The sequence below is a fragment of the Carassius auratus genome, unplaced genomic scaffold (assembly GCF_003368295.1).
Source record: "Carassius auratus strain Wakin unplaced genomic scaffold, ASM336829v1 scaf_tig00046054, whole genome shotgun sequence".
NCBI lineage: Eukaryota > Metazoa > Chordata > Actinopteri > Cypriniformes > Cyprinidae > Carassius > Carassius auratus.
The window spans coordinates 1-26,467 of NW_020526953.1; the positions used below are offsets into that span (position 1 = coordinate 1).

General features: G+C 33.8%; 1 protein-coding gene across 1 annotated transcript in view; it reads right to left on the reverse strand.

The window, feature by feature from the left end:
* Nucleotides 1-3,325: 3,325 nt before the first annotated feature.
* LOC113088285 (deoxynucleoside triphosphate triphosphohydrolase SAMHD1-like) overlaps nucleotides 3,326-26,467 on the reverse strand; it is a gene marked incomplete at its 3' end in the record, with an annotated part of 32,369 nt that continues 9,227 nt past the window's right edge. Inside the window, exons 6-20 of the mRNA XM_026255744.1 lie at nucleotides 25,220-25,233; nucleotides 23,193-23,336; nucleotides 23,015-23,115; nucleotides 22,761-22,869; nucleotides 11,074-11,165; nucleotides 8,267-8,364; nucleotides 7,964-8,103; nucleotides 6,539-6,610; nucleotides 6,114-6,176; nucleotides 5,780-5,833; nucleotides 5,421-5,486; nucleotides 5,069-5,140; nucleotides 4,818-4,922; nucleotides 4,307-4,472; nucleotides 3,326-3,378 (exon numbers count right to left, since the gene is read on the reverse strand). Coding sequence (XP_026111529.1) covers nucleotides 3,326-3,378; nucleotides 4,307-4,472; nucleotides 4,818-4,922; nucleotides 5,069-5,140; nucleotides 5,421-5,486; nucleotides 5,780-5,833; nucleotides 6,114-6,176; nucleotides 6,539-6,610; nucleotides 7,964-8,103; nucleotides 8,267-8,364; nucleotides 11,074-11,165; nucleotides 22,761-22,869; nucleotides 23,015-23,115; nucleotides 23,193-23,336; nucleotides 25,220-25,233 — 1,349 coding nt within the window. The remainder of the gene's footprint in view (nucleotides 3,379-4,306; nucleotides 4,473-4,817; nucleotides 4,923-5,068; nucleotides 5,141-5,420; nucleotides 5,487-5,779; nucleotides 5,834-6,113; nucleotides 6,177-6,538; nucleotides 6,611-7,963; nucleotides 8,104-8,266; nucleotides 8,365-11,073; nucleotides 11,166-22,760; nucleotides 22,870-23,014; nucleotides 23,116-23,192; nucleotides 23,337-25,219; nucleotides 25,234-26,467) is intronic.

Consider the following 26,467-nt stretch of genomic DNA (forward strand, 5'->3'; position numbering starts at 1 on the left):
TATTGTATTTTTCACAGCCTTCTCTCCTCACTTAACAAAAATAAACACATTCCCCCTTTCTTTCTAATTTATATATTGTTTAATTGTTGCTCTGATTCGGTCTGTTTTCAATCTTTGTCAGTCAACAAATGAATCATAAAAGTGAAACAGAAATAGAAATAAGTCAGAAAATAGCTCCTTGACATTTACAAGCAAAGTGTGAGACAGAGCTCTGTCAGAGCCCTGAATCTCTGGTGAATCTATCAATAGTGCAGATGATTATAAATCACATATAAATTGAGTGCAAACAAACCTGCACTGGCCCTTTACCATGACCATCTGATCAGTTTGTCTTCTCACAACTTTTGCTGACAAATGTTATATCAGTCAGCAAAACATTAAATATTAAATAATAGTGACTTTAAACTTGATTATTTTCAATAAAACACTTCAGGGCCAGTGCTAAGGGGTCAACGGTTTACCAGTGAGCTAATTCTGAGAGACCCTGCGCTCTGTTCTTGTGTTTCTCTTTTCTTCTGTGATTCTGTTTGTTGACAGCAGCTGTTCATCACTAATTCACAATTATCATTCATTTAATCACTTAATTATTTAATTACAATGTATATCTTCTTTTTCTGAAGTCAACTCATTTAAGTTCAGAGTACTTATAAATGTTAGTTTTAAAACTTAAATGGTTTAAGGCAATCGGTTTCCTTAAACGGTTTGAGTTAACATAACTTGTCAGGTTTTAGTGAAGCTGTGTCTGAAGTCACTGTAAAACCCAACAAGTAAACTTAACTCAGACCGTTTGAGTAAACTGATATCCTTAAAAACCTGACAAGTTATGTTAACTCAAACCATTTGAGGAAACCGATTGCCTTAAACCATTTAAGTTGAAAAAACTAACAGTTATGAGTACTCTGAACTTAATTCAGTTGAGTTCACTGAAAGAAGATATACATTGCAATTAAGTAATGATTAATTGAGTGATAATTGTTAATTAGTGATGAACAGCTGCTGTTAACAAACAGAATTACTGAAGAAAAGAGAAACACAAGAATTACTACAAACTGACTTCAGACACAGACTTAGATGAAATCAACTGAAATAAAATACATTAAATCTCTCAAGATCTGATTAAACAACCCCACAAACAGCATCACCAGCTCCACTTATTAATAACCAGACTGACTTTATTTCTGTCAGACGTCTACAGAAGATCTTATTGAGAATGAACTAAGGTTTAGATGTTGATTTGTTTCATTTGAAGTAACCATGTTAGAGATCAGTGTCTGCTTTAGTTGGGCATTAGTGATGAACAGCTGCTGTTAACAAACAGAATCACTGAAGAAAAGAGAAACACAAGAACTACTACAACTGACTTCAGACACAGCCTTAGATGAAATCAACTGAAATAAAATAATTCATCAAATCTCTCAAGATCTGATTAAACAACTCCTAAAACAGCTTCACCAGATTCACATTACTAACCAGACTGACTTTATTTTTGTCAGATGTCTACAGAAGATCTTATCGAGAGTTAAAGAGGTTTAGTTGTTTTTTCACTACAATGACGGAGATCAGTGTTAACTTTAGGTGGGCCCTTGAACCGTGACTTCTTTTTAACACTAAGGTTTTTTTTTTTTTTTTTTTTTTAGTTTTTTTTTGCATGTTGTAAAAATGTGTCTTTGGAGCTTGTTATAGCAAAAAAGTCAGCAGAAAAAAAAATATTATATTGTTGTTTATAGGTTTAGAAGAAAATTAATAAATAGATCATTTAGATAAATAGATCAATAGATTTACAAAATAAATAGATCAGTTCTGAACATCACAAAACATGCTACTAAAATGTAATACAAAAGCAAAAATATAAGCACATGAGATTTCAAGAAAATAAGTGGACAATGCAGGGGCATAATTTATTCATGCCGCAATGCATGCTGGGAATCATGGATGAGGTTTATTCTGTGCTGGTACCCAGCATTCGTTGCATCATGAACCTTTTGATTATCACCATTGTTGAGATTCATATGCTGATTCATACACTGAAGCAAGCAATATTTCTAAGCAAGCTATTATTATGCTCTGTTTGTTATTGTTCAATTTTAATAATATTAAAACAAAGATAAATGTAATTAGGTCATATTTCTACATCTAATTGCTCTTTAGTTGCTATTATCACAACAGTTGAAGTCAGTCTAGTAAATTATGGCAAATAGAAACAGCCGTTTTCATCTGAGGCTGTGGCTGAAGTCAGTTGTAGTTCTTGTGTGTGTCTTGTTTCTCTTTCTTCAGTGATTCTACTCGTTAACAGCGCTGTTCATCAGTGTCTGAATTCACTCATCAGTGTTCATTCTCTTTGTCAGGTGGACTGTATTAGTAAACTCATGTAGGGAATAGTGAATGAGGGTGTAGGGTGTGATTTGAAACACAGGTGATGTTGGTTACTTGCTGGTATTAGAACTTTTCTTTTGTAGTGATCTGATCAACTGGTTTTATCTGGAGTTGAATCTATACTATTAATTTAATATTAGTGACTATAGCAGATGCAATGCATAATATCTTACAAATTTATGTCATATTTTGTCTGTTATTTTTAAATTACATTGTTAATGAACCAGAGAAAGCTTAGACACACAGAGACCTCAAGAATTACTGTATGAATCTCAACAATGATGACATGCTTCTGGGTGCCATGGATGAGCTTTGTGTAATGTAACCATAATACATTGCAGCATTGAGATTCGTACACTGAATCTTGATGTTTGTGGGACAAAGAAAGCTTGTTTTTAATCCTTGAAACAATCTGCTTAAAATTCAGTTGGGTCTCAGGCTGTTGCACCATTAAGCTGCTTTAATAAACAATATGTAACTAATATCATACATTAGATTGGGTGACAACAGGTATCCTGACCACATATGTGATTATGTATTAATCATTGACAAGCAATCAGTGTCGCCTAACCTCATGTTCTCTTACTGTTTTTGCCATAATAACGATTACAGCAGTTAAAGAACAACACTTACAAGTCAAATGTCAAATTGCACAAATAAAGCCAGCACTTACCACCATTATGGTGACATCAAAACAAACTATTACTTTTAAACAAGGCAAGGCATCTGCTAAAATCTTAATAAGAATGTTAGGGGATAATGTTCTAATAATGTTATTTATAAACTTTTGTGGAATGTTTTTAAAGAACGTTATCCTATCTTTTGAGAGAACGTTCTGGGAACAAAAATAAAATTACCCGCTAAAATCATTGTTAGAACAATCATGGTAATGTTCTGAGAACATTTTTAGAACAAAAAAATCTAGCTGGGTAGTTTCATTTTTATTTGTTACCTTGCTTGTAGAAGTTTCCTCATACTCCTCTTCTTCATCAACATCATCTTCACCTATGAAAAGGCATTTAACAATAGTCACATAACAACAACAACAACAACAACAATAATAATAATAATAATAATAATAATAATAATAATAATAATAATCTGTATTATCTGGGAAACTATAACAATAGTGTCAGACAAAAAGAGAGAACATCTGACAAGAGATCGGAGACCATTCCTTCATCCAGAATCACTCCAGACCCTTCAGATTCCCAGCTTCTTAATCCTCTTCCAGGCTGTTTTGTAACATATTATGGTGATTAGAAATTCTTAATTATTGCCCTGATGGTGGAAATAGGGATTTTCACTGCTCTAGCTCTTTTCTTAAAGCCACTTCACCAATTTGTGAAGCTCAATTATATTTTTCTGCACATTGGAAATATATTCTTTGGTTTTTCTCATTGTGATGGATGATTAAGAGAATTTGGGCTTTGTTTTCCCTCCTCTTTATATTTTGTGAAACAGGTAGCCATGGCTGGATAATTTCATGTTTATAATCATGCTTGCTAGAGTGCTCAAAATTGTGAACATACTGTACATGGGCATATACTTCAGAGATATTTTACTCATAAGAATTTCTAGGGGGGCCAAAAATCGTGTCCAACGAGTACCGTAAAAGTCTCAATTTTTTTCATAGTTTTGGCTGGTCCTGCGACTTAAAGTCAGGTGTGACTTATTTATCAAAATTCATCTGACATAAACCAAGAGAAAACATTACCATCTACAGCCGCGAGAGGGCTGAAAAAAAAAAAAATACATTTCATAAAGATATTTCCCCCCATTTTAAATTCTTATTATCCAATGAAAGGTTAGATTTTTCAAATAAAAGAACAAAATGATAAACAACACAGATTCATTTTCACATCCACCTTTGATCATATTTACCAAAGGTGCCAACTGGCCATGAGTGTAGCAGCAAAATTTCCTAAATTACCTGCATCATGCCCGAAATCAATGAATGTGTTTTCATTGTCTTTGCACCACTCATGAAAGCACTTCTGAGCTTTCTGCTGGACCTCCTTCTGATGCTCCTGATCCTCAGGATCATAATAGACTCTCACAAGAAATTCGTGAAACTTCTCTGGTTTAAGGCTGGACACCTGCAAGGAAAAGAGAATCCAAACTCAACCTGTTAAACATCCTTTCTCAAACCAGGAATCATGCTTTCACTTACCCAGAGATGAACTCTGGTATCTATCTATCTGTCTATCTGTCTGTCTGTCTATCTGTCTGTCTGTCTATCTATCTATCTATCTATCTATCTATCTATCTATCTATCTATCTATCTATCTATCTATCTATCTATCTAACTATATATCTGTCTGTCTGTCTGTCTGTCTGTCTATCTATCAACTTAATTAAGCAGACGATCTAATGCTCAAGAGAATCATAATCATGAATACTAGTTCAGTATGACAATGTTGGAGAGGAGTCAGATTTCTTACCTGGTGCTTCTTCATCTTGAAAGCTGTTTTCAGGTCACTCTTGCTGTAGAAATGAACATTATCAATAGGCTCCTTGCCCACTTCACCAAAACCCATCTCAAGAACCTGAATGAGAAGCATTTTCAGACAGGACAGATACAAACTGTAAAAAGATGAGCAGTACAAAACTGACATTTAAAATAATAATAATAATAATAATAATAATAATAATAATAATAATAATATTTTATAAAGAAACTGTTTAAACATACATAAATTTCAAAGTCCGTTGCCTTCATTTTTTTTTCCAACAGCATATCATCCCAGAGATCCTTCAGTAATATCTATCACAATATATGAAAAGCAAACAAAAAAAAGAGAGAAAAAAAAAGAAAGAAAACATTGAGAAGGAAAATGTACACTCGGGATCAAAAGTATGAGGTCAGTAAGATATATTTTTAAATTAATACATTTATTAAGCATTCTTTAGCATTAAATTGATCAAAAAAACATTTATAATGTTACAAAAGATTTATGTTTCAAATAAATGCTATTGTTTTGAGCTTTCTATTCATCTGTGAATCCTGAACAAATAAAATGTATGTGCTATAAGAAAAAGAGTACCTTATACACTTCAATCTTGAAGGCTTTAACAGGCTTGGCGGCTTTCAAGCTGTCATTTTGTATTTCCTAAAGAAATGAAGGATCAGTCGTATGCAAATACCACATTAAATATGAAATGAGTAAAAAAAACAACTAAATATTAATCTGGAAAAAAAACTGCCACATTATGCGTGTGAATATCAAATAAAAAGACATCTTAATATAAAACAAAATAGCAATTTACAGCTAAAGTAAATTTCATTTGTTGTATGGATGTATGGATAGTAGATAATTGAATAACCAACAATTGCTTAAGAAATGTGTAACTGAAATGACTATTTTGAACCATAAATGTCTGAGACAAGTGAGAAATTGATTACCTTAATCTTGAAGGCTTCATCAGACTGATCTTCCAAACTGAGCAGCAGTATTTTCTAATTTTTTTAAAAGCAGTCAATCTTATGCAAGCAGGCTTAATTAAAGTAATATAAATTATTCATATGATATTTTAGGCTTTTTAACTTCAATAAAATTTCTTTTAATATATATTCAATAATAATATATCAAGCAACTCAAACGGTGTGGACACGACATAAAAATATACATTTTAAATAATAATGAATTACACATATAAACATAAAGTAAACTTTATGGTCATTTAAATCATACAAATCTTTCAGTCTCATTCATTTCTGAGCTAAGAGAGATGAGTACCCGATACACTTTGTTCTTGAAGGCTTCCTCAGGATGGTCTTTCAAGCACTTCAGCATTTTTTCCTAACAAGAAATCCAATATCAATCATACATGAAATACTTTAGACAATTAAAAAAATTCAAACATATTTTAATGATATTTAAAGATCTTTAAATATTATAAAAACACATCATTCAGGGAGCTCCAACTACAAAATTGTAATTAAATGTTAATTTTATGATGCACAAACGAACACTATGTGCTTCAGTTATATTTGTGGAGTGTCATATGTCAAATGAACTGACATGAATCTATAAGTCTTCAGTGATCATCACTCCACAGTGTCAGTGACAAGCCATTAAAGTGAATGACTTGTAAGGGATTGCATATTTACACACATTAATCTAATTTAACTACACAATTCTGTTTAAATGAAGTTCCTTACACAAAATATTGTGTCCTCAGGATCCAGACTATGGTTATTGACCTTGTCCTCCCAATGGCTTGTCAGCTTTTCCTTTAAGGAAAAAGAGTTACTCAGTAAAATACGTCATGACATTTATTAGAAAATACAATTATGCATTGTACTGTATATATATATATACAGTATTGTTCAAAATAATAGCAGTACAATGTGACTAACCAGAATAATCAAGGTTTTTCGTATATTTTTTTATTGCTACGTGGCAAACAAATCCATTTCATCTCCTGGTTTCAGTATAGTCCTTTTTTATCAGCCTTGACACTGCATGCACTAAAGTGACGCTCATAGGACAAAGGATCCACATGGTGTTTATGTTAAAGAGATACTTGATTTGCCAAAACAATGGAATAGACTCAGAATGCAGTACAATCTTAACGTCGGTTAATTCTATGCCTGCTTCTGACATTTTTTGAAGGACCTCCTTGGTTGAAAGCCCTGTAAGAACCAGAGGTGGGTAGTCCAGGGGCCAAAAAGGTAAAAGTCCTGCCATATTTTTGCTCCACCCATGAACTCAGCAGCCGATTTCACCAGAGGAACCAAGTCATTCCTTCCAAGTCACAAACGAGTCTTGAGTCAATTCCCAAGCCCTCAAAGAGTTAAAGTTAATGAGATAATTGATAATTTAATATAAATTAAAATAACATGAACAAACTATACTAATATACGTGTGGCAAGCTAGCATATTAGATTTTCTCATGGCTGCAAACTGAGTACCTTGTTTGTCTGTGTTGAAATACTATTCTGTTAGAAAATAAACATATTTAAATGTAAAACTACATTTTAAAATGATGAGTGTTACACATTAAACACTGTTACATTTTAATCTTAAAATCATCAACAACAAAAAAACTAAACAAACTACAACAACAAAAAACTATGGATATCTCCACAGGATCTCATTAAGTTATTCTGTTAATATGTCTATCTTGTAAAATGTTATTAAAGTTTGGTTAAAGACCGTTCTTGACTCATCAACTGATTAATGTATTTGAGTAAAATATATATTTAAATGATTAAAATATATTATGGATACCACTAGAATAGTCGCCTAGTCTTCTGCAAAAATAGAATTAGACTTCTGCTTTTTTAATGCAAATGATGCCTGGCATCTAAAAGAATTTAAACCATTAACAAAACAAATCTTAGATAACATTATTATATACTTTAGCAGTAAAGCGTTTACTTTAGGTAGGTAAGCTTTTATTTGAGATACAGTGGTTTAATATGAGTTATTTTCATTGCTACAATTGCCCCCAAACACTGTTACAATTGTCCCCACCAAGGGGTTAGTTGTAACACACTGACTGCTTGCATTTAATTTAACTTTATAGTCTTGTTATTAACTTTTGCACAAAGTAAATCTGTTTTATTGGGCCAGTAGGGTACCTTTAATTTGTCTTCATTTAGTCGAGCCTCTCCCACAAACTTTGGCAGCCGTCTGTTGACAACACCCTGCAGAATCCTTTGGGCTTCAGCCAGACCTGGATTTGAGTCTGACGGGTTCAGGATCTGATCGGAGATGTGATCTGTTAAAGGACAGGGGAGATGGCTCATTGAATTTGACCTTTCAGCAAACAAAAATCATTATTATGTTTATGGACCCAGCATAATATGACGTCAAAATTAACCGGTAATTTAAAACAAAAGTCTAAATAATTTAAATAATAATTTCTCTTGATCTTCTCTGACCTGTGAGTTTGGTGTACTCTAGCATGTTGTCTATGGCATCTGAGATCTTGCTGTCTGGACTCAGCTTGTCATTAGCTTTTACAAGAGCATCGTTAATCCTAATGTACATAGAGAAACACATGTAAAAGGCAGTAAAATCTAGGGGAAATGTCATAATGTCATAATGTCAATGTCATTGAATATAATACATATTCCCGTATATAATATAATATAGCCGTTAAATAACAGTAATTTTCTGGCAGCAGGGGTGCCAGTAAAGTACTGTTAATTTACATCTCTTAACCAGTAATTTACCACTCTTATTTTTTAACAGTATTTTACCGTAAATTCTACCATGGAAATTAACTCCACTCCCACTGCTTCAAACAGTTCGAGTTTTTAAACTAGCATTCCTACGATGTTAGTACTATGAACTTATTTCATTTGAGTCCACTGAGAAGGAATATTTCTTACACTTAATGTGCAGTAATAAAGTAACTAAATACATGACTTTTACTCAAATCACTGCAGCTCATTGTCAGCTGTATTACACATGTATGTGCTGAAGTACTTAACACAGAGATCATCACTGTATCAGTGACTCCACATTTACTGCCTTTATATAAAGCAGCAGAAAACCAGAATATGTGGCTCATCATTGACTGAAGCACCGGCTCTACTCTCCAGCACAATGGTGAACAACAAAACTACATTAAACTAAACGATCTCTCTTGTGCAAACACACATTAATACAGTCAAGTTCAGTATTTACTCTCATTATCAGTGTATGACTTTGCCAAAAAAAATTTCTATGGATGTTCACAAATATTTTAGTTAAATTAACTTATTTTTCATTTGGTAAATCTGACGTTTACATTTTACAGTATATTACTGTTTTTCCTTGACTTGACGGCAAAAAACTGTAGAAAAACACTTTTTTTTTAGCTGGCAACCATTAATTTACGGCAAGAAACAGTAGAAAAACAGTTATTTACTGGCAGCAGGGGTGCCAGTAAATAACTGTTTTTCTACAGTTTGTTTCCTGTAAATTAATTACAGTTTATTACTGTTAAATTATGTTTCATTCTGTTTTTTCTTCATCTTAAATCTTTAACCCTTTAAACCCCACAAGAAAATCCTCAGTTTTAAATGAACACTTATAATGTGTGCACACTACAGAGTGTTAGAGTAACACTGAATCAGTGAAGTTAATGAGATAATTCGGTGATTAATTGATGATTGAGCATTAGTGATAAACACCTGCAGAATCACTGAAGGAAAGAGAAACACAAGAACTACAAATGACTTCAGCCACAGCCTTAAATGAAATCAACTGAATAAAAGAATACATCAAATCTCTCAAGATCTGATTAAACAACTACTAAAACAGCTTCACCAGATTCACATTACTAACCAGACTGACTTTATTTCTGTCAGATGTCTACAGAAGAACTTATGGAGAGTTAAATAGGTTAAGGTGTTTTTTTTCACTACCATGATGGAGATCAGTGTTTACTTTAGTTGGGCTCTTGAACGTGACTTTTCAACAACTAAGGTTTTTTTTTTTTTTTTCATGCTGTAACAATGCGCCTTTGGAACCTGTTATAGCAAAACAAAAGTACACAGAAGAAAAAAAAATCTGATATTGTTGTTTATAGATTGACAAGAACAAATACTATTATTTCTGATCTAATAATTGATACTACAGCATGAGAAGGAGCACTGCTGAGCCATAAGTTATGAAAGACTGTTAAGAAAATGTCACTCATAAAAAAACCTTTGCTGAAATTTAGACAGAAATATCAAGAATCAGCGTATGAATCACAACAATGGTGACAATCCACAAAATAAATGAACAGATCAGTTCTGAACATCACAACACATGCTACTAAAACTTAAAACAAATGCAAAATTATAAGCACATAAGAATTCAAGAAAATAAGTGAACAATTCAGGGGCATAATTTATTCATGCCGCAATGCATGCTGGGAATCATGGATGAGTTTTATCCTGTGCTGGTACCCAGCATGCATTGCATCATGAACCTTTTGATTGTCACCATTGTTGAGATTCATATGCTGATTGTTGATTTCTCTCTTTGAGTGTTGTGGGGACTGCTGCCCGAAATACTTTTTAACTAAAACTAGTTGTTAAACCCATAAATACTGGTTATCACACTACTTTTCAAATACAGCAATAAAACAAAATGTAAAGTGTAAAAGTCAATGGTCAGGAGCCCAACTAAAGCAAACACTGATCTCCACAATGGTGACGCTAAACGAAACAGTAACATTATCATCTAAATCTCTTTAATTCTCAATAAGATTTTTTGATCTCTGTTCTCTGATCTAACATAAATAAAGTCAGTCTGGTTAGTAATGTGTGAAGTTGGTGAAGCTGTTTGTTGATCGTTTAAATCTTCAGTTGATTTCATCTAAGGCTGTGGCTGAAGTCAGTTGTATTTAATGTGTTTGTCTTGTTATGTTTTTTTTCTTCAGTGATTCTACTCATTAACAGCAGCTGTTGATCAGTGTCTGAATTCACTCATTAGTGTTCATTCTCTCTGTCAGGTGGACTATATTAGTAAACTCATGTAGGGAATAGTGAATGAGGGTGTAGGGTGTGATTTGAAACACAGCCGCTGAGTGTCGAATTTGAACGTTGTTAATTTACGATATATAGCAGCAGGCTACTTCTCGAAAACGATGAATATTACCCAGAATGCACTGTTTTAATGAAAAACAGTATTTTACTGTCGAAATTTGGCCGTTTTTTTACAGCGATTTTTAACAGTGTATAATAAATGTTCTCTTTCACACAAAACCCACTTGACGTCAATGATGTAGCCGATCTTGTGCTGAAGAGCCTGACGATGAAGAGTGTATCTGGTATGAAACATGCCATAAATGTTATCTGCCACCTGTGAAAAAGAGAGACAGGGACTAGAACTTTTTTATAAAAGTGATCAAATAAAATGTTGATAAGCATTTGAAAACAATAAAATATTAATGACTAAGTTTTATTGTAAAATTTTATATAATTATTAAATTGGTTATGAAAAAGATAATAAAATTGTATTGATGTTTACACATATGAGATGTTAATGTACAATAAACACAAACTGCTAATTTTTCGACTCAAAACTAACTTCCCAATTTAAAATATGAATAATAGTTTTCTTCCCTTCTGAAATGGCCAGATTTGAAAGAGGTGAATTGTGATTTCCCAATTCCCTTCGACACACCCTTAACATGTGTCACAGTCATGTGGAAACAAGAATGATCTGAACAACTCGTATCTGCTGGTGAGGTAAAGAAATAAATTTTGGGTAAAATAATAGTAATAATAATAATAAAATAAATAAATTGCTTTTATTTTATATACAGAAAGTGATCAATGATCAATCTCTTCTTAATGACTGGAGTTCAGTGATTCAAGTCCTCCATTTTTGCCAATCTCATAATATCAGTGACCTAATTTACATCATGTTTTCACTGTGTTAACTATGATTAAATAATTTAATGTGATTGCAGAAATCATGCTGCAGTAAGAAGAGCACTGTGATTGTAACGTGGTGTGTTTCCTATAATCAGAATTTGTGATCTGCATTTACCCAAACAAGTGCACACACACATACGCGCACACACACACACACACACACACACACACACACACACACACACACACATGTTTGTTTTTGTGTAAAGTGTGTTCATCCCATAGGTGTAATGGTTTTTATACTGTGTAGAAACTGTATATTCTATGGCCCTTCACCAACCATACCCCTAAACCTAACCCTCACAGGAAACTTTGTGCATTTTTACTTCCTCAAAAAAACTCATTCTGTATGATTTATAAGTGTTTTGAAAAATGGGGACATGGGTTATGTCCTCATAAGTCACCCTCTCCTTGTAATACCTGTGTCATACCCATGTCATTATACAGAGTTGTGTCCTGATATGTCACAAAAACATGGCCACACACACGCACACACACACACACACACACACACACACACACACACACACACACACAGCAGTGAGTAGTGAACACACTCACACACCGTGAACACACATCCAGAGCTGTGATCAACCATTTTTTCACCGGCACTATGGAACAATTCAGGATTCGGTGCCTTGCTCAAGGGGACCTTAGTCATGTGTGGAATGGATTAATTTCCTCCACCTACAAATCATGCCTTTACTGAGACTTGAACCCACAACCTCCTGGTTACCAGAGGTGGGAAGTCCAGGGGCCAAAGAGTAAAAGTCCTGCCATATTTTTGCTCCACTCTGAACTCAGCAGCTGAGGAGGAACTTTTTAAAACACTGTTTTAATGCATAAAGCCACGCACATTCACGTTAAGCGAGCTTTTAGAATGTCCCAATTATTCATATGTGAATTAATCTGGTCAAGAAGAGTAAACTTGCAGCATCTAACATCTCTTGATTCAATAAATCAGACATAGTAAGTCAAGTTAACAATAAAAAACTGCATTATAGTCAAGACTTTGTAAAGCTGTACAGCGTTTTTAGCTTTTTAAACAGCATTCTCCGTCCTACACCAACTACGCACACATTTCCTATTATGTAAGTCTATGAAAGACGATTGAACCAATCAGAGTAGGTATGCCCCACCTCAATCTGCAGGCTGCACCCGGTTGCTTCTCAGTACTTTTTTTAAAGAATAATTGAGAAAACTTAAGTAAGCACATTCAATTATCTAAAGTGTAAACTGTCTGTTAGTTCAATACTTGTTTCAGCATAGCACAAATGTTTGCTGTGAAACAGTATTGCAATTGGTTAGAAGCAAATCTATCCAAGTTTCTAAAAAAATTGTGATGCCAGTTTTTTTTTATCTTCCAGTTGATTTCTGTGCTTAAAGTCAGTTGTAGTTCTTGTGTTTTTCTTCAGTGATGTTGATTGTCACTTAATTATCTCATTGACTTTAACTCAGGACTTGACTCAAGACTCATTTGTGACTTGGAAGTACACTGTTAAAAATCGGCCAAATTTTGACAGTAACATACTGTTTTTCATTAAACAGTCGACACTCAGCGGCTGTGTCTCAAATCACACCCTGCACTAATATAGTCCACCTGACAGAGAGAATGAACACTAATGAGTGAATTCAGACAGTGATCAACAGCTGCTGTTAATGAGCAGAATCACTGAAGAAAAGAGAAACAAGACACACACAAGAACTACAACTGACTTCAGCCACAGCCTTAGATGAAATCAACTGGAGATTTAAACAATCAACAAACAGCTTCACCAACTTCACTCATTACTAACCAAACTGACTTTATTTCTATCAGATCAGAGATCGTAGATCAAAAGAACTTATTGAGAATTACAGAGATTTAGATGATAATGTTAGTTTCGTTTGACGTCACCATTGTGGAGGTAAGTGTTTGCTTTAGTTGGGGTCCTGACCCTTGACTTTTGTATTTTACATTTTGTTTCATTGCTGTATTTGTATCTTTATGGTACATCTGTTACAGTAATGTTAATTTTGATAATAAAGTGATTATGGCTGTTTCTGTTGGGTTTTATCTACTAGACTGACTTAAAGTGTCGCTATAGTAATCAAATATTAATTTGGTGTTAAAATATGTGAATTGCACAATCTTTTGTTTATTCAATTTTATAAGATTGAACAGTAATGTAATAACCAGAACATATGGATTTAACGACAGTTTGTTTTAAATGGGGTGCCAGTAAATAACTGTTTTTCTACAGTTTGTTTCCTGTTAATTAATTACAGTTTATTGCTGTTAAATTATGTTTCATGCTGTTTTGTTCTTCATCTTAAATCTTTAACCCTTTAAACCCCACAACAAAATCCTCAGTTTTAAATGAACACTTATAATGTGTACACACTACAGAGTGTTTGAGTAATAATGAATTAGTGAAGTTAATGAGCATTAGTGATGAACACCTGCTATTTAAAAACAGAATCACTAAAGGAAAGAGAAACACAAGAACTACAAATGGCGTCAGCCACAGCCTTGAATTCATCAAATCACTCAAGATCTGATTTAACAACTCCTAAAACAGCTTCACCAGATTCACATTACTAACCAGACTGACTTTATTTCTGTCAGATGTCTACAGAAGATCTTAATGAGAGTTAAATAGGTTTAGGTGTTTTTTTTTTTTCACTACCATGATGGAGATCAGTGTTCAACTAAGGTTTTTTTTTACATGCTGTAACAATGCGTCTATAGAACTTGTATGTTTTAGAACTTGAAAAACAAATCAACTGAAGAAATAAATCTGGTCTTGTTGTTTATAGATTGACTAGAACAAACACTATTTTTGTTCCAATCCCATGTCCCTTCTCTTACTGAAAGTTGATATTACAGCAAAATAAGAAACACTGCTGAGCCTTAAGTTATGAAAGACTGTTAAGAACATTTAACTCATTAAAAAAAAAAAAAACCTTCTCTGACAGGTAGACAGAAACATCAAGAATCAGCGTATGAATCACAACAATGGTGACAATCCACAAAATAAATAAACAGATCAGTTCTGAACTTCACAAAACATGCTACTAAAACTTAAGACAAAAGAAAAATTATAAGCACATAAGACTTCAAGAAAATAAGTGAACAATTCAGCGCCATAATTTATTCATGCCGCAATGCATGCTGGGAGTCATGGATGAGATTTCTCCTGTGCTGGTACCCAGCATGCATTGCATCATGAACCTTTTGATTATCACCATTGTTGAAATTCATATGCTGATTGTTGATGTCTCACTTTGAGTGTTGCGGACACTGCTGCCCAAAATATTTAAAACTCAAGTCGTTAAATCAATATGTTCAAATTATCACATAACTGTTCATTCTCATAAAATTAAAGAAAAAAGAAGTGTGTAATTCACTCACATATTTCAACACCAGATAAATATTTGATTACTATAGCAACACTTTAAGTCATTCTACACTGTAAAAAGTTTTGCCGTTAAATAACAGTAATTTTCTGGCAGCAGGGGTGCCAGTAAAGTACTGTTAATTTACAGCTCTTAACCATTAATTTACCACTCTTATTTTTTAACAGTATTTTACCATAAATTCTACCATGGAAATTAACTCCACTCCCACTGCTTCAAACAGTTCGAGTTTTAAACTAGCATTCCTACGATGTTAGTACTATGAACTTATTTCATTTGAGTCCACTGAGAAGGAATATTTCTTACACTTAATGTGCAGTAATAAAGTAACTAAATACATTACTTTTACTCAAATCACTGCAGCTCATTGTCAGCTGTATTACACATGTATGTGCTGAAGTACTTAACACAGAGATCACCACTGTATCAGCGACTCCACATTAACTTATTTTTCATTTGGTAAATCTGACGTTTACATTTTACAGTATATTACTGTTTTTCCTTGACTTGACGCCAAAAAAACTGTAGAAAAACACTTTTTTATTGCTGGCAACCATTAATTTACGGCAAGAAACAGTAGAAAAACAGTTATTTACTGGCAGCAGGGGTGCCAGTAAATAACTGTTTTTCTACAGTTTGTTTCCTGTAAATTAATTACAGTTTATTACTGTTAAATTATGTTTCATTCTGTTTTTTCTTCATCTTAAATCTTTAACCCTTTAAACCCCACAAGAAAATCCTCAGTTTTAAATGAACACTTATAATGTGTGCACACTACAGAGTGTTAGAGTAACACTGAATCAGTGAAGTTAATGAGATAATTCGGTGATTAATTGATGATTGAGCATTAGTGATAAACACCTGCAGAATCATTGAAGGAAAGAGAAACACAAGAACTACAAATGACTTCAGCCACAGCCTTAGATGAAATCAATTGAATAAAAGAATACATCAAATCTCTCAAGATCTGATTAAACAACTACTAAAACAGCTTCACCAGATTCACATTACTAACCAGACTGACTTTATTTCTGTCAGATGTCTACAGAGTTAAATAGGTTTAGGTGTTTTTTTCACTACCATGATGGAGATCAGTGTTTACTTTAGTTGGGCTCTTGAACGTGACTTTTCAACAACTAAGGTTTTTTTTTTTTTTTTTTTTTTTCATGCTGTAACAATGCGCCTTTGGAACCTGTTATAGCAAAACAAAAGTACACAGAAGAAAAGAAAATCTGATATTGTTGTTTATAGATTGACAAGAACAAATACTATTATTTCTGATCTAATCCCATATCTCTTCTCTTATTGAATATTGATACTACAGCATGAGAAGGAACACTGCTGAGCCATAAGTTATGAAAGACTGTTAAGAAAATGTCACTCATAATAAATAAAAAAAACCTTTGCTGAAATTTAGACAGAAATATCAAGAATCACAACAATGGTGACAATCCACAAAATAAATGAACAGATCAGTTCTGAACATCACAACACATGCTACTAAAACTTAAAACAAATGCAAAATTATAAGCACATAAGAATTCAAGAAAATAAGTGAACAATTCAGGGGCATAATTTATTCATGCTGCAATGCATGCTGGGAATCATGGATGAGTTTTATCCTGTGCTGGTACCCAGCATGCATTGCATCATGAACCTTTTGATTGTCACCATTGTTGAGATTCATATGCTGATTGTTGATTTCTCTCTTTGAGTGTTGTGGGGACTGCTGCCCGAAATACTTTTTAACTAAAACTAGTTGTTAAACCCATAAATACTGGTTATCACACTACTTTTCAATCTTACTAAATTGAAGTGTCATTCACTCAAATATTTCAACACCAAATTAATATTTGATTATTATAGCAACACTTTAAGTCAGTCTAGTAGATCATGCCTGTTAGAAACAACTATAATCACTTGACTATCAAAATTAATACTGCTGTAACAGATGCATCATAAAGATACAAATACAGCAATAAAACAAAATGTAAAGTGTAAAAGTCAATGGTCAGGAGCCCAACTAAAGCAAACACTGATCTCCACAATGGTGACGCTAAACGAAACAGTAACATTATCATCTAAATCTCTTTAATTCTCAGTAAGATCTTTTGATCTCTGTTCTCTGATCTAACAGAAATAAAGTCAGTCTGGTTAGTAATGTGTGAAGTTGGTGAAGCTGTTTGTTGATCGTTTAAATCTTCAGTTGATTTCATCTAAGGCTGTGGCTGAAGTCAGTTGTATTTAATGTGTTTGTATTGTTATGTTTTTTTTCTTCAGTGATTCTACTCATTAACAGCAGCTGTTGATCATTGTCTGAATTCACTCATTAGTGTTCATTCTCTCTGTCAGGTGGACTATATTAGTAAACTCATGTAGGGAATATTGAATGAGGGTGTAGGGTGTGATTTGAAACACAGCCGCTGAGTGTCGAATTTGAACGTTGTTAATTTACGATATATAGCAGCAGGCTACTTCTCGAAAACGATGAACATTACCCAGAATGCACTGTTTTAATGAAAAACAGTATTTTACTGTCGAAATTTGGCCGTTTTTTTACAGCGATTTTTAACAGTGTAGTAGATCGTGCCAGACAGAAACAGCCATAATCACTTGACCATTAAAACTAATATTGCTGTAACAGATGTACCATAAAAATACAAACACAGCAATGAAACAAAATGAAAAATACAAAAGTCAAGGGTCAGGAGCCCAACTAAAACAAACACTGATCTCCACAATAGTGACACTAAACTAAACTAACGTTATCATCTAAATCTCTGTAATTCTGAATAAGATCTTTTAATCTCTGATCTCTGATCTGATAGAAATAAAGTCAGTCTGGTTAGTAATGATTGAAGTTGGTAAAGCTGTTTGTTGATTGTTTAAATCTTCAGTTGATTTAATCTAAAGCTGTGGATAAAGTCAGTTGTAGTTCTTGTGTGTGTCTTGTTTCTCTTTTCTTTAGTTTTTCTAATCGTTAACAGCAGCTGTTGATCACTGTCAAAATCTGGCCGTTTTTTTACAGCAATTTTTAACAGTGCAGTTTGTTGCCGTTAAGTCAAGGAAAAACAGTAATACACTGTAAAATGTAAATGTCAGATTTACCAAATGAAAAAAAAAAGTTAATTTAACTAAAATATAAGTGAACATCCATACAATATATATATATATATATATATATATATATATATATATATATATATATGCAAAGTCATACACTGATAATGAGAGTGATGGCAAGATGAAGCCTCATGAAGCTTTTAGCTTTTCAGCCAAGTGGTTCACAAAAGGTTTAATTTTGGAAACTTCATTTGCTCACAATACCACCTGGTGGCCAACAGGAGTAAAAACAAGCAGATATATTACAGACAGAGGTGTAATGTCCAGGGGTCAGAAAGTATAAGTCCTGCCATATTTTTGTTCCACCCATGAACTCAGCAGCTGAATCCACCAGAGGAAACAAGTCATTCCTTTCAAGTCACAAACTAGTATAGTCAAATCCCAAGTCCTAAAAGAGTTAAAGTTAGTGAGATAATTAAGTGACTAATTAAATGATGATTGTGCATTAGTGATAAACACCTGCTGTTATTGAGAATTACAGAGGATCGGATGATTTATTGGTTAAAATGATGCCACCATCATGGAGATCAGTGTTTTCTTTAGTTGGGCTCTTGACCCTTTTAATAATTCAAAGTAATTTGTTTTTAAACACTTGTGGTTGTGTTACATAGTAAACATTAACATATTGCTGAATTAAAAGCTTGAAATAGAAAATTAAATTGCCCTTTTTTCTTCTAAATAATTTAAATGAATACCTTGAAGGTGTCTCTCTTTGGTTTGTTAAATGATGTTCAACAACAACTATATGGCCGGCAGCCATATCACCCTGGAGCCCAAGACCGGTTGCCCACTGAAGCTAAGCAGGGCTGAGCCTGGTCAGTACCTGGATGGGAGACTCCTGGGAAAACTAGGTTGCTGGAGGAAGAGGTGCTAGTGAGGCCAGCAGGGGGTTCTCACCCTGTGGTCTGTGTGGGTCCTAGCGCCCCAGTGTATTGGCTCCATCACTCTGTCTCCTCTCCACCAGTAAGCTGGTGTGTGGTGGGTGTTCTGGCGCAATATGGCTGCTGTCGCATCATCCAGGTGGATGCTGCACACTGGTGGTGGATGAGGAGATACCCCCGTCTATGTAAAGCGCTTTGAGTGCCTAGAAAAGCGCTATATAAATGTAAGGAATTATTATTAATTATTATTATAACTACTACTGAACTACAAAAAAGGCATATTTATCAAATATTTCTGTAATGCTTAAATGTTCGGGAAAAAATTGTACAGGCTCAGGATTTTAGACATGAGCACTTACTGCATTTCGTTGCCTTGTACCTACATGTGCAGTGACAATAAAGTTGAATCTAATCTAATCTAATCATGTGATCTTCAAAAGCGGTGACAATAATTATTCATGCTACAGTGCATGATGGAAGTTTTTACTATGGTGTTACCCAGCATGCACTTCAGCATGAAGCATTTTGTTGATTGTCACCATTGTTGAGATTCATATGCTGGGTCATGATGTCTGTGCGTCTTATTAGAACAAGGTTTCAAAAATGTATATCCATTACATATATTAGATTACAAATCAATTCTTTACAACTATTAAAACACCAGGTCATTTGCATGTGGCAGTTCCACAAAGTATGTTATTTAAAAACTGTACATATGTTGAATGAAATAAAATTATTTTGGAAATAAACAGGCTGATGCCTAATAATTAATTCATGTAAAGCCAGTTAGTAACAGTTTTTTGCACAGCACATGTACTTTTATAGAGAAATCTCTAACACAAGCCAAAGGTCAAGAGCCCAACTGAAGCAAACACTGATCTCCATGATGGTGGAATCATTTTAACCAATAAAACTTCAGCATCTGATCTTCTGTAATGCACAATAACAGCAGGTGTTCAGACTAGTTTGTGACTTGAAATTAATGACTTGGTGTCTCCTCTGATGAAATCAGCTGCTGAGTTCATGGGTGGAGCAAAAATATGGCAGGACTTTTACTCTTTGGTCCCTGGACTTCCCACCTCTGCCGGTACACTGTAAACCCTGACAAGTTAACTTAACTCAAATCGTTTGAGTAAACAGATTGCCTTGATTTAAACCCTGTAAGTTTTAAAACTTTGCATTCAAGTAATTAAGTGATTAACTAAGTGCTGATTGAGAATTAGTGATGAACAGCTGCTGTTAACAAACAGAATCACTGAAGACAAGAGAAACACAAGAACTACTACAACTGACTTCAGACACAGCCTTAGATGAAATCAACTGAAATAAAATACATGAAATCTCTCAAGATCTGATTAAACAACCCACAAACAGCATCACCAGCTCCACTTATTAATAACCAGACTGACTTTATTTCTGTCAGACGTCTACAGAAGATCTTATTGAGAATGAACTAAGGTTTAGATGTTGATTTATTGTTTCATTTAAAGTAACCATGTTAGAGATCAGTGTTTGCTTTAGTTGGGCTCTTGACCCTTGATTTCTGTCTTAGTCTTTTCTCTGGCTGTTATAACAGTGTGTTTCTAAAACATATTTGTTGTAACTCAAAGCCCAGAAGAAATGCCATCAGATCTTAACCTGTACCTAGGTGTAGGTTGTTATACTTTATATTGGTGATAATCATCAATTATTGATTCATAAGAAGTCTAATTTCTGATGAAATAAGTGTTATGTAATTTGATTGATTACAGTAAAAGTGATTCTAAGAGCCAGTGGTTCTGTGATAATCCGTTAATACAAAGACTTTCCAAACAGTGTGGACTTCTATGGTGTTAATTAGTCACACACAGACATCAATAATCAGTTTATGAACCTCAACAATGGTGACCATAAAAAAAAAAAAAAATCCTGCAGAGCATGCTGGGCGCCATGGATGAGTTTTGTTCTACAATAGTACCCAGCATGCATTGCAGCATGTTTTTTTGTCACCATTGTAGAGGTTCATATTCTGATTATTGATGTCTGTGTTTGACCAGTTACTGGCATAGAATACAAAAGTATGTGTACAAAATGTTTATGAAGTCATTTTAATATTAATTGAATGTTACATAATCACTGGCTCTTAGTTTCATTTTTACTAGGTCCACTTATAATTACACATCAGAGATTAGACTCCACATGGATCAATAACTGTGAATAATAATGAATTATTACCATCACCTTTATAAAGTATAACAACCTACACCTAGGTACAGATTAACACCTGATGGCATTTTTTCTGGGCTTTTGAGTTACAACAAATGTGTTTTAGAAACACATGGTTATAACAGCCAGAGAAAAGACTAAGACAGAAATCAAGGGTCAAGAGCCCAACTAAAGCAGACACTGATCTCTAACATGGTTACTTCAAATGAAACAATAAATCAACATCTAAACCTTAGTTCATTCTCAATAAGATCTTCTGTAGACGTCTGACAGAAATAAAGTCAGTCTGGTTATTAATAAGTGGAGCTGGTGATGCTGTTTGTGGGGTTGTTTCATCAGATCTTGAGAGATTTCATGTATTTTATTTCAGTTGATTTCATCTAAGGCTGTGTCTGAAGTCAGTTGTAGTAGTTATTGTGTTTCTCTTTTCTCCAGTGATTATGTTTGTTAACAGCAGCTGTTCATCACTAATTCTCAATCTGCACTTAGTTAATCACTTAATTACTTAAATGCAATGTACATCTTTCAGTGAACTCAACTGAATTAAGTAAAGAGTGCTCATAACTGTTAGTTTTTTCAACTTAAACGGTTTAAGGCAATCAGTTTCCTCAAATGGTTTGAGTTAAAATAACTTGTCAGGTTTGCGTAAGGCTGTGTCTGAAGTCAGCTGTTGTTCCTTTCTCTCTTTTCTTCAGTAATTATGTTTGTTAACAGCAGGTGTTCATCACTAAAGCTCAATTAATCACTTAATCACTTAATTGCAATGTATATCTTCTTTCAGTGAACTCAACTGAATTAAGTTCAGAGTACTCATAACTGTTAGTTTTTCCAACTTAAATGGTTTAAGGCAATCGGTTTCCTCAAACGGTTTGAGTTAACATAACTTAAGGATATTTGTTTACTCAAACCGTTTGAGTTAAGTTTACTTGTCAGGTATTACAGTCAAGGCAATCGGTTTACTCAAACGATTTGAGTTAAGTTAACTTGTCGGGTTTTACAGTGTAACAAGTCTGAACCATTAGGCCATGTGCTCAGAAGACATGACTGCAGCGCTGTAAATGTTCATGCAATAGGAGTAGATCTACATGTAATGCTATAATCATCACTTTTCACAATGAGTTAATCTGGGCAACTCTAAAAGTAAAATGCAGTTTGAGAGAGCTCCACATGTAATACTTGTTATATGCAAAGGTTTTAGCCAATCACTGCAGTGTGTGTTTCCATTGATGTCTGACAGCAGACACACCTATTCCAACAAAGTGTTCAAATCAGATGCTAAAATCAGGGCAGAAAATAACCATTTATTTCCAAATTATGACTGCTTGCAAAGTTTAGCCAAGTTTCTTAGAAGTGGCCAGTTATAAAGTGTTGAATTGATGGTGTAAATGAACAGGTGAATTAACAGGTACCTTGTCTCTGAAGCAGATGTGTTTCCTCCTGTTCACCTCACAAACTCGAGCAGATTTTAGCAGACGCTGAGAGTCAAAACCACATGGAATGCCGAGATAATAACAATCTCTAAACATAAAATAAGAGAGGAATTACACTAACACAATAACTGATAAAACATGAATACACTTACAATGGGCCACATTTATTCTTTATCTTCAGCTGTTCAATACCTGTTCAAACCATTTAAATATAATTTTAAAATACAACTAACCGAGCCAAATAGTCCCATTTGTCCACATCAATGCCGTTCACTTTATTTGCCACAATCTCATACAGGAAGGATTTGTCCTCAGTCCTGCCCTTCATTGACCACTGCAAGATGGGAAATATTTTGAACTTTAACACTGTATCCTGATAAATGCTGAAACAGCAGCTTAAGCACATTTTACCTTGCCATCCTTTTGTCCTTTCAGAATTAATTCCTCAATGAATTTGATGTCTTTCTGTAAATCCAGTCCATAGAATTTCATCTCTTTGTCCAGTCCATTCCTCCTTTTCATGCAGCGAAACATGTCAACAGATGCCTGCTCATGCTTCAGAAGATCAACATAAACAATAATCAGTACAATTAAAGTGTACTCATAAATGACTAGTGCTGCCAATCAATAATAAAAAAAAAAACTAATTAATAACACATTTTTCTGCAATTAATTTTGATTAATTATATTGTCACAATTTCACACTGAATCTCCAAATGAATGTAGAGATTTTTCTTTTTTTTATTAGTTTAATGCCATCTTTTTACTAACTAGCCTGCTAATGAAGATACCAATAATGCTACTGATGTCTCTATTGAATTCACTTTTCCCTCAGTTTTAGTCATTAATTACAGCCATTCAACATAACAGTATAACTAAAAGCTATTATTTTTTGACAGTTAAAAGGCAGAGGTGGGTAGTCCAGGAGCCAAAGAATAAAAGTCCTGGACTAAAGATAAAATATTGAGCATTTTAAACTTTTAGAACTACGGCGCACGGTATTGCTATAATATTTACATTGAATGTAAATATAACAAAAAAACAAAATGTATTTTTTACATATTTGTTAAACCTGTCATTATGTCCTGACAGTAGAATATGAGACAGATAATCTGTGAAAAAATCAAGCTCCTCTGGCTCGTCCCAGTGTCCTATTGCCATTCACAGAAATACACTGCTCCCGGTAAGAAACAACCAATCAGAGCTGTGGTCTGTAACTTTTTTGTGTACAAAATTTACATAGTAATGCATGTGTACACCATGAATCCATTTTCTAAACCATGTTTTTAGACTGTCCTGAATCACTAGGGTACACCTTTAATAAGTGTTTATATTCTGACCATTTTAGATTGCTTCGGGGGTACCGCGGCGGAGTAACCCAGTACCTTAGCAGCTGAGTTCATGAGTGGAGGAAGAAAATAGCAGGACCTTTACTCTTTGGTTCTTGAACCACCCACCTCTGTTTATAGGCTTTGAAAAATATAACTTTTACGTCAACTTAAAATAATCTTCACATAAACTATAAATCATATATGAATGGACTATAAAATGTATATAGTTAAAAAAAAAAAAAATTCAAGCTACAAAGGTTTATCAGCGATTAAAGCAGTTGAGTGATTTCTCTTTTACTTTGTTCTTTGATTTTCATCAGTGACAGACTGAAGCAGGTTTCACTTTAAAAGCAACGCTGTCACTTTGAAACCTGATGCACGTGACATGGCTCTGACCCACATATGATTTTCTTCCAACTCTTCACGATCATTTGGGCTTTTAAACTCATTTAAGACTGTTTATAAACTGCACATTTTGACATAATTGTATGTGTGTTTTTGTCTATTGAAGCACTACTGGCAGTCTGTCTGAAGAGGGTTTCTGTGCATGTGCTTGTGCTGGATGCCTGTGTTCACAGAGAGCTGCTTCACAAACAGAGCACCAGTACTGAATAAACTTCAACTTCTTTTGTGTTTTATTGTACTCAATAGCATTGTCACATAGTCTAAAAAAAACCCCAAAATGATGCTGTAATTTTTTCTTTAATTTAATAATTGCGTTAAACTGAAAAAGATTAATTGCAAAATGAACATGTTAATTCTGACAGCCTTATTAATTAAATAGCCTTGCTTTGTAGTATATATTAATTTTTATTATTATTAGTCAATGCTCTCTGAAGAAGCAACATTGTCATGAATTTTTGACAGTTTTGACATTACTTAAAGTTGAAGACATTACTGCCTTTTACTGCTTCCAGTTTGCACTTGTACTACAATAAATGCAGTCACAGTCATTTTTCATTCAATTACAGTAAAATAAAAAACAGATTCATGTTTTATGAAATTAAATTTTTGATTTGATGTTTTATGCAGCTCACTGACTTTGAAATAGCCTGCCATGTATATTATCATATATTTGTATCTGTACAGAAGAGTTATGATGCTTACCTCCCAATGCTTATCTGAGAAAGGAAAGAAATTTTAGATATCATGTAAGGCAAATTTAACAATGTACATACATACACCGACTCAGATCTGACTTAGATCTTGAGAGATTTAAAGTATTTTATTTTCAGTTCATCTAAGGCTGTGGTTGAAGAAAATGTAGATGGTGTTCTTATTTCTCTTTCTTCCAGTGCTTGTTCACAGCAGATGTTTGAATTATTACATTTGAGGGACATCATACCTTTTAAAAACCTTCCTCCCACTGGGCAAAGTTACGTCCAGTGTACGTCTTTTTATGTCTTTGCTAACGTTGAAAAGACGTCAACTGAGGAGCCAGAATGAAAGTTTTTAAGACGTCTTTTTTTGACGTCTTCTGTACGTCCGATTTAGACGTTCACAGAATTTCCTTACAAGGTTAAAAACTAGTCCAAAAGTGGTCAGTGGACATATTTTCAACATCATTTAAGGTTAATTTAGGCATAATTTATACTGTTTCAAGACCAATTCAGGATAATGTTCTAACAATGTTATCAAAAGACATTTTTGCAATGTTTTTAGAGAATTTTATCCTACCTTTTAATAGAACATTCTGGAAAGTAAATTAAAACTTTCCTCTGAAAATATTCACTGAACATGAAAAATTTCTAGGTGGGTTGTCTCTGGATGTTGTAATTGTGTGTTATAAAACATTCTCATTGTGGCAGAGATTAACACCTTGCTCTTAATAATGACAAATTTTTACTCAAAATATTTTGAATGCATGCATTTTTTCCATCTTCATAATAAGCAAGTATTTTGCTCTTGGTGCCTGTACTGTAGGATCAAAAGGTTTGAGGGCTATAAAAAAATAAACAATAAAAATCTAATTTAATGAACTCAGATACTTACATGATGACTTTTCCATCATTAACAAAGAGCTGAAAACACCTGAACTCCTTTAATTTCACCTTCATTTGCCAGTAAAACACACAGTTACAACAACCAAAGACAAACTAACACAAGAAGTATGAGGACCAAGATCCCAACTAAACCAAACACTGATCACCACAATGGTGACTTCAAATGAATCAAATATCAACATTTAAACCTCTGTTAATTCTCAATAAGAGCTTATCTATATGTCTGACAGAAATAAAGTCAATCTAATGAGTAAAGCTGTTTGTGGAGATGTTTGATCCTCCTCTGCTGAGATCTTCAGAGATTTAATGTCTTTGATTTGCAGTTGATTTTACCACATGCTCAATCGTTAGT